Source organism: Bos taurus, chromosome 7, assembly GCF_002263795.3.
Source record: "Bos taurus isolate L1 Dominette 01449 registration number 42190680 breed Hereford chromosome 7, ARS-UCD2.0, whole genome shotgun sequence".
Classification (NCBI taxonomy): Eukaryota; Metazoa; Chordata; class Mammalia; order Artiodactyla; family Bovidae; genus Bos; species Bos taurus.
In genome coordinates, this window is record NC_037334.1 from 11,725,990 (window position 1) to 11,735,317 (window position 9,328).

The 9,328-nt window shown below is 58.8% G+C and overlaps 1 protein-coding gene across 1 annotated transcript; it reads right to left on the reverse strand.

Moving 5' to 3' along the window:
• Window positions 1-68: 68 nt before the first annotated feature.
• Window positions 69-9,304, reverse strand: DCAF15 (DDB1 and CUL4 associated factor 15). Its single transcript, NM_001034685.2, is given in 13 exon segments — window positions 69-608; window positions 984-1,099; window positions 1,173-1,277; window positions 1,507-1,592; window positions 1,684-1,812; window positions 1,906-1,997; window positions 2,106-2,540; window positions 5,853-6,023; window positions 6,111-6,250; window positions 6,330-6,436; window positions 7,017-7,152; window positions 7,241-7,338; window positions 9,169-9,304. Coding segments are annotated over 13 exon segments (1,803 nt in total). The 5' UTR covers window positions 9,301-9,304; the 3' UTR covers window positions 69-552.
• Between the last annotated feature and the right edge of the window lie 24 nt (window positions 9,305-9,328).

Consider the following 9,328-nt stretch of genomic DNA (forward strand, 5'->3'; position numbering starts at 1 on the left):
GCTGGAGGGGGGCCAGCTGGGCCCCAAGCTCATGAGTAGCAAGCAGTGAAGGGAACTGGTGAGGTTCAGAAATAAAACATTTATTATGTGAAGAGGAACAACAGGGCCGGAAGGGGGCGGTGTGACGGCCACTAGGTTCTCCACCTCAGGTAGGGGCAACGGAGGGTGGTCGGGGCAGGGGTCTGGGATCCATCTGGCCTCCCTGGGCTGTGTGGGGGGCCTTGTCCACACCTGTAGCTGAGGAAAGGGGCGAACTCTCGAGGAACGAGGGCCCGCGCCCAGCTTAGGGTGAAGGCGGGTGCTCAAGGCAGGTGGGGCAGGGGGCTCTCTTCCCTCTGCCCCTCCCCACTTAAATAGGCATAAATAAGAAGCGTCCAGACTCTCAGGCCACCAGGGGCTGCCCGGCCCAGCCCCCTTCCCGGAGCCTAACACTAGTGCCGGTCATCGGTTGGTCGGTTGGTTGGTCGGCCGGCCGGCCGGCGGCTACCAGGAAGGCAGCCAGCTCCCAGGCCACGGAGGTAGTTGGAGTCAGTGTCCAGGGCGGCCGGGCTCTCACAGCACAATCCACGTGTATCGCTCGCTGTCTGCCAGAACTTTCAGTGAGCACCCTGCAGTGGAATGTGGGGACAAGGCCTTGGAACCTCTAGCCGGCCCAGTCTGCAGGAGAGGCTTCTCTCTTTACCTGACCTGATGGCGGCCCAGAAGGCTCTAGCAAGGCAGGTGCAAGTTATCTCTGCCTCGGGCCTGCAGCCATTCAATTAATGTCTGCTGAATGAATGAATGGTTGGGGGGCCGTCAGGTGCCACATCTGAGCTGGCCCCCTGGCTCTGGCCTGGGCTGTCCTCACCTTCACCCCACATGCCACTGCTCAGCCAACGAGCTCCTTCATTCAGCAACATTTAGCAATTAGCGCCCGCTCCAGGCTCCGCCCAGCCCCAGGATCAGGACCCCAGTCCCGAACTGTCGTCAGGTCAGTGCCCCACCTTTGTGCAGAGCCTCGTTGGTCATCCTGTTGACGTATCGGCCGCTGCTCTCAGGCACCAACCACTTCATAACCATGTCCACACAGCTCTTGCGATACGAGCTCCAGACGCTGCCGCTGAGGAAGAGGGTATGAGCAACTCCCAGCCCTGGGCCCAACCCAGCCCTGCCCCGCCTCGATCCTGCCTCACCTGGTCTGCCCTTTGACCTCAGTGAGGTCGCCCACGCTGACTGTCACAAAGATGCCCGTGTTGAGGTCCCATGCCACCTTGAGACTGGTGTGGTAGGTCTTTGGTCTATGGGAGGGAAAGCTGGTGAGCACAAGAGAAAGTGGGGGACTACAGGGTGCCTGAGCTGGAACCCAGGCTACCCCAAGGCGCTTTTATCTTTGGAGCAATAATGGAATAGCCTATCCAAGCTTTGGGGAGCCAAGGGGAGTTTTATCATATGCTACCTGCCCGCACTGAGCTATCATGAGCGCAAGCCCTGCTGGGCAAGGGTGAAGGTGGGTCCTTGCCCACTCACCGGAGCTGGCCTTCCTCGGTGGGGGATGGGAACGCCAGGAGCAGCAAGCCAATGTTGATGAGGACCTGGTTGGTCTCTGGGCAGACCTGGGGAGCGGAGGGTGGACAGTGACAGCTACTGAGAGTGCCACCAAGACCAGGGAGGCCCTGGACCGCCCTGCCTGACACCTGGACCCACCTCCAGGATGACAATGTCATAGTCGCTAAAGGAACAGAACTGGTGACCCCAAGTGGCGTCGTGGCGGATCACCTCGTTGATGACATACTCGAAGTCCAGTGTAAGCTGCTCAACTGTCAGGTACTGACCCTGTGGACAAGGGCAGGGGGAGAACTGTGCCCACCGCCATCCCAGGAGGTGCCCCAGGAGCTGCCCCTTGGCCTCCCCACCACCCACACCCACCTGGACAACGGCCTGCTCCCGCATGGGCCGCAGGTTGCGACCGCGGAGATCGGTCACCACGAAGGGCAGGGAGATCTTGTCATCCTCGAACTCTAAGGGGGCAGGACAAGGTGGTAGGGATGGCGGTGGGAGGCCTGGAGGCTCTCAAGGCCAGCCTCCCATGCTTGGGGCCCTGCCCAACAGAGGGGCTCCCCACTCACCATCCTCTGGCTCCGTCCCCTCACCGGACCCCAGCACGTAATAGAGCTTGGTGTAGTTGACGTATCCAGGCTCTGGGGCGGGCGCCTCTGCTGCAGGGGGGCTGTCCCGGGGCACCGCCTCCCCACCTGGGCCAAGAGGCTCAGAGGGCAGGCGGCAGCGGCTGCCTGAGGGCCCTGGGCAGGGAGGTGGCCGGACTTCCTCCGAGGTCCCACCCTTGGCCTCTTTGGCCCGGCGGAAGATGTCAGCCACAAACTCCTTGGCTTTGGCAATGGCAGGCGAGGGATCGGGGGGCCCAGAGGGCCAGGCTGGGGCCGCTTCAGGGCAGAGGCTGGGGAGAACAGGGGGCAGCTCTGGGCTCTGGGGTCCAGGGGGGCTGGGAGGGGCTGGGGGGTAGGTGGTGTGGTCGTACAGGATCTGGCAGAAGCTGCTATCTCCTGGAACACACAAATAAAAAGTGAAGGAGATAGAAGAGGTCAATAGGTGAGTTTAAGTCAACGCTTTCCTGACCTCCCTCATTACCCTGGGTGGTGGGAGGGGTGGTGGCGTGGATCTTAGAAATCCAAGAGGAGGCCCTCCTGGAAGACTTACATATGCTGAGATCAGTCCAAACCAACCAAAACAGAAAAAGGCCTCACACACACACATGTTCATTCAAACCTTCCTCTTAAGCATCTGCTGTATGCCCCATACTGAGGACATAGGAGTGAACAAGACAAAATTCCCTGCCCTTGGGAGCTGACATGTATGGATAACAGCAGTCATGTATGGATGTGAGAGTTGGACCATAAAGAAAGCTAAACGCCGAAAAATTGAAGATTTTGATCTGTGGTGCTAGAGAAGACTCTTAAGAGTCCCTTGGACTGCAAGGAGATCAAACCAGTCAATCCTAAAGGAAATCAGTCCTGAATATTCATTGGAAGGACTGACGCTGAAGCTGAAACTCCAATACTGTGGCCACCTGATTCGAAAAACTGACTCATTAGAAAAGACCCTGATGCTGGGAAAGACTGAAGGCAGAAAAAGAAGAGAATGACAGAGAATGAGATGGTTGGACGGCATCACCGACTCGACAGACATGAGTTTGAGCAAACTCTGGGAGGTGGTGATGGACAGGGAAGCCTGGCGTGCTGCAGTCCATGGAGTCACAAAGAGTAAGACATGATTGAACAACTGAACTGAACTGAATCGGGGAGCTGAGTTATGATGACAGAAGATAAAAGCTACATAAGGGCTCCCGTGGTGGCTTAGTGGTAAAGAATCCGCCTGCCAATGCAGGAGACATGGGTTCGATCTCTGATCTGAGACGATCCCACATGCCCAGGAGTGACTAAGGCTGCGCGCCACGACTGAATCTGTGCTCTTGAGCCACAACTGCTGAAGCCCGCACAACTGGAGGCTCTGCTCTACAACAAGAGAAGCCACCCAATGAGAAGCCCACGCACCACAACTAGAGAGCAGTGCCCGCTCTCTGCAACTAGAGAGAAGCCTGCATAGCAGTGAGACCCAGCACAGTCAAATAAATAAGCCACAGAGGCCTGACGGTTTACCACACTGTCTTCTGTCCTTTTCAACTTGAAACAGACCAGCACAGGCACAGCCTGGCTGGATCCCAGGCCTCTCTGTGGCTCCACCTAACCCTAACCCTAACCTGACTGGGGGCCAGATCTCCCTGTGGAGAATCTCAGTGTGAAGAACCCAACGCATCCGCCAAGCAGCACCACCACCAGGCACTGGGCCCCCCCTGTAAGCAGCCCTTGTAGAGGGGAGCTCTCCTCTCAGTTCAGAGACTCGGGGCCAAGGCTCAGAGAAACTTGTCCAAGCTCACACTGAGAGATAATACAAGTATGCCAACACACTCATGTCTGCCAGGGCAGTGGCACTTCTTCCGGAGAGGAGGCAGACAAGTGGAAAATGTTTGCGTTAAACCCCACCTCTGTGTAAATACCCTCCTAGGGTGAGAGGGGAGAAGGCAATGGCACCCCACTCCAGTACTCTTGCCTGGAAAATCCCATAGACAGAAGAGCCTGGTGGGCTGCAGTCCATGGGGTAGCTAGGAGTCAGACACGACTGAGCGACTTCATTTTCACTTTCATGCATTGGAGAAGGAAATGGCAACCCACTCCAGTGTTCTTGCCTGGAGAATCCCAGGGACGGGGGAGCCTGGTGGGCTGCCGTCTATGGGGTCGCACGGAGTCGGACACGACTGACGCAACTTAGCAGCAGCAGCAGCAGCAACAGGGTGAGAGGAGTGTCGACACCGCCGACAGTGCCCCCCGCCTGGGCCGAGCACACGGCCGCATCCTGTCCTGTGCAGCCATTGCTAGCAGGGTGGGGGCAGCCGCCCCATCCAGGCATAGCTTGTTGGGGGATCACGGTTTGGCGAGAAGCAGAGCCTTGCCCACACTGGTACAGGTGGCCAGGGCAGGGGTGGGAGGCCCCTGGAAGAGCTCGAGGACAAGGCACACTGCCCCTTGCTGGTCTGTGGGCTCAGTTATATATACATATATAACACATCCATGGCTTCCCCAGTGACTCAAAGGCAAAGAATCCACCTGCCAATGCAGGAGACCCAGGTTCAATCCCTGGGTTGGGAAGATCCCCTCGAGGAGGAAATGGCAACCCACTCCAGTATCCTTGCCTGGAGAATCCCCATGGAGAGAGGAGCCTGGCAGGCTACAGTCCATGGGGTCATAGTTGTACGTGACTTAAGCAACTAGGCACACACACAAGCGTATATATAGGATCCTCTTCTCATGTCCATTCCCCTCCCTCCCCAAGGGGCAATCATTTTAAACGCAGGTAGTTGATATCTTTTTTTGGCCATGCTACTCAGTCTGCAGGATCTTAGGTCCTCCCCAACCAGGGACTGAACCTGGGCCCTCGCACTGAAAATGTGGACTCCTAACCACTGGACCCCTGGGGAAGTCCCAGGGGTCATCTTTATTGGACTGGATTCTGGCATAACTGGAACACATTCTAAACTCATATATAAACGGCATCAGTAACAGGTTACAGATCTCCTTGTGTTTCTTTTGCACATGAACATGTCTTTAACGCACACTCTCCACAGATAGGCATGCTGGGGCACTCCCTGCTGATCGGGGGAGGTAACCACCCAGTCCTACCTTCCCAAATGCCAGGCGGGCCCCAGCTTCTGCCACTAAAGCCTCGGACACACTTGGGCGCAGGGCTGCTGCTGGGCCACAAGCATCCTCTGTTGCCATAAGGCCCTGGGAGAGCAGGAGCCCCCTGCCCCCAGCCCCATGTCAGCAACAGCCAAAACCATGAGACAGCCCTCTATCCCCTAACCACTCCCTTAAGTTTTTAATCAGTCTTTCTCTTTTTGAATAGAAGGACGCACTGCATGGTGGACATGGGACTATTTGAACTTGACATCACTAAAATTAAATTTAACAACTCAGTTCCTTGGTCACATGAGCCACTGTCAAGTGGCTACTGGTGGCAGCTGTAGCAGATACCCCAAACATGGACCCTCTTAGCCCCATGGAAAGTTCCAGTAGGCAATGCTGGGGCGGGGGTGGGGGGGCAGGGTGGCTGGGTTTGGAACCCACATTGCCACTTCCTGAACAAGCGACTTCACCTCTCCAGGGTCTCAGTCACCTCATCTGTGATGCAGGGTAGGGATGGCACCGATGTCAAGGGGCTGCTTGGCCAAGTCATCGGGTCACAGGGCCCCATGGCTGGGAGCGCGCACGCAGGGCCCGTCGGCAGACCCAGGAGCCTACCTGCCGAGTGCACCGAGACGGCGCAGGCCACTAGAGAGTAGCTGGTGTTGAGCAGCACCACCTGGTCCTTCTTGAGCTGGAAGGCGGGCTGGAAAGTGGGGAAGGGGTAGACCACCTGGTACTTGGTGTGCAGCATGAAGCCATGCCGCAGGCACTGCGCACTCGGGTCACCTGCAGCGACACAGGCCACGCGGGCTCAGCTGTGGCCGTGGGGCAGGGAAGCAGGCCGCCCGGTGCCCCAGGCCCCCAGCCCCTCACCTGGGTGGGCGCGGCTGGCATCCCGGCAGGCGGCGCAGCGGCCCGGCGGCGGCACGGCCACGGTGCTGATGTAGATGTCCCGGTGGTTCTCGTCACTCATCACCATCATGTTCATGAGCATGCCGTTGGCTGAGCGGGTGCTGGGGGCCGGCGGAGCCTCAGAGCCTGGCCTGGGCGCCCGCCCCCACCCACTCCCCACCACCCTATCCCAAGTCTCACTTGAAGCCGAAGACAATGACCTTGGAGGCGTCACTGGGCCACTCGCACACGGTCAGGTATAGGTCACTGTAGATCTCCTCGTCCTGGAAGAGCCGCACCTGGCGGACCTGAGCAGCAGGTTCTCATGGGGGTGGGGTCCAAGCGGGCCGGGGCCAACCTGAGGCTGCACCTGCCGGCAGTCTCAGGCCAGGGAGCCCCAAGCGGCCTTCACCCCACACCCCGCTCGGCCATCCTGAGAACACGCTGAGGAGGCTCATAAGAATTTCCCCACAGGTCGGGGACACAGGGAGGCCAGGCCTAGGATAGGACGCAGCCAGACCCATCGGTTCCAAGCCCAACCCACCCTAAGACCGGTTCACCTCTCTGAACTCACGTGGAAACTGGGGTAACGGCACTCACCTCCCAGGGTGGGACATTTGAAGAGTCAAGGTCAGGGCTAAACCAGGCATGGCAGCCTGCTTGGTTCTAACAGACCTAATGGGTCCCTCCTGCCTTGAGCTGTCAGACCATAGGAAATCCTGCCATTTACCCACTTTCGGCTCTGAAGATGGCAATTTCCTACAGTTCGACCTAACACTTGGAGTCCTGACAACGGCCCTGAGAGTACACTATCTTCAATTTGTGGCCATGGAACTTGAGGCTCAGAGTGGGGTCATGCGGTCAGAAAGGGAGGTGGCCTGGCCCTACCAGCTTGAGCTTGCTGTGCACATTGAACTCCCACCAGTACAGGTGGTAGATGTAGAAAGAGAAGTCGTCGTCCCCACTGCTGCTCGTGTAGGAGAGAACATAACGGCCGCACTTGGAAAAGCCCAGGAAGATGTGTCTGTGGGGATGGCAGGGAGGGGCCAATGGCCACGTCAAGGCTGGCCGGCCATCCCACCCCACCAACCCCTGCCTGGCCCCTGCCTCACCCTGCGTAGAGGAAGTCTTCATCCACAATGTTCTTGAGAGAGACGCAGACCCTGGGTGGCAGCTTCCGGAAGAGGCGAGGAGAGAGCTGCCCACTGATCTGGGGAAGGGGCAGCCAGGGCTCTTGAGACACCACGTGGAAGAAGCGGCCTGCAGCTCCCCCATTCCCCTCACACAAGGCAGAACAACACCTTTGGGGTCCAACCCAGCCACACAGGCCTACTTCCTACCAACCATAACGGTCCAGGGTGGTCCAAGCTCTGGAAGGTGTGAATGGCTTGCGCCTGTCTCTCCACCAGGGCCCCATGCCACCCTCCCAACTCCACAGCCTAAGGGCTCCTCTTGCCTGAGGTTTCCCTGGTGGCTCAGATGATAAAGAACCTGCCTGCAAATGCAGGAGACGTAAGAGACATGGTTCGATCCCTGGGTCAGGAAGATCCCTTGGAGAAGGGAACGGCAACCCATTCCAGTATTCTTGCCTGGAGAATTCCATGGACAGAGGAGGCTGGCAGGCTACAGTCCATGGAGTCACAAAGAGTTGGACACGACTCAGTGACTGACATTTTCACACGTTCCTCTTCCAAGGCTATGAGGACTATCACTGGCATTGCTTCCCCCAGTCACCCCTGGCCCACACTGGGCCACCTGTCTGTCTTCCTGAAGGCTACTTGAAGGCACAGTAAGCTGCTGACATCGAGGATCACTAAGGAGGCTGAGATGGGGACTTGACCAACTCCACTCACCTGTTCCCAACCCACCAGCCTATACACAGGGCGCTTAGGTCCCTGGGGGGCTGTCTGTTGAGGCAGACAGAAGGGTAAACCTGACTAGTGACTGTCCAACTCCTGCCCAACTCCCCCTTCTCAATTAACAGCTGCCCTCCAACTGACTCCCGCATCCCAAAACTTCAAGGAAGGTTTTGGGTGGGGAGCAGGCCCAAGTTGAGCATTGAGGAATCAGAGCACCTCGGATCCTGCTACCCAGTCTAATGGGGGAGATGCAGCCCAGCCCTCGAGGAGATCCCAGAGTGGAATAACCCTGTCAGCGAGGCCCAGGCTGACTGGGAGACACAGTCCCCCGCCATGGAGCTTCCAAGCTAAGGGCGGAGCCACAGCCCAACCCAGGGAGCAAATCAGGCTGAGGGTGGGGACTGTCTCTGCTCCAGGAGTTCTAGTCAAAAGGAGAAGACACAGCCCTGCCCTCACAGAGTTCCCAGACTGATGGAGAAGACCGCACGACTCCCGATCCACGGAGACACAGACCTGCCCCACTTGCTGCTGACCTGACAGCAGATTTACACGCTTGCCCTCCCAGAGCTGGCAACCCGATGGGGAAAAAGATTCCAGCACGCTGAGAGTTTAGTTTCATGGGGAGACAGAGCCTTGCTCAGGTAGCTCAAGATCAGGCCCTCTCCAGGGAGCTCCCTCCCATTCAATGTGGGAGGCAGTTACAGGAACTCCCAGCTCTCCTGTGGTCAGAGCTGGACAGAGAGAGGAACTCCAGGCGGAGGAATCCCAAAGCCGGTAGCAGAGTCTGTGCCAAGGGGGCGGTAAGGCTCCATAACGGAAGGGCCAGGGGAGCAGGGTTTTGAAAAACGAGTCTGACCCTGCGTCGCCCCCTTTCTCTTCACTCCTCCAGCGGCCTCTAAGGCCCCCTTCATCCAAGCCCGTCCTCAGGACCCCGCCCCCAGCCCCTCCATCCAAGCCCCCTCTCAGGGACCCCGCCCCCAACTCCCTCCATCCAAACTCCCGCCGCAGCACCCCCAATCTAAGCTCTCTCCCTGGGGCCCCGCCCAACCCCCCTCCTCCAAGCCCCCTCCCCCGGGGCTCCGCCCCCAACCCCTCACCCCGCGAACGCCCTCCCTCCCCGCCGCCTCCCTCGTCCCTCCTCCCTTCCCTCCGACGCGCTCCTCCGAGACTCCAGGCCTCACCTTGACCCGCTCCAGCTGCTTGAGGACGTGCTCCCGCCGCCGCCCCGCTGCCCGCTTTCCTCCGGCGCCCCCGGGGCCGCCGCCGCCGCTCCCGGCCCCGCTGTTCCGCTCCGATTTCGAGCTGGGCGCCATTTTCACCCCCTCCCTCCACTTCCGGAGC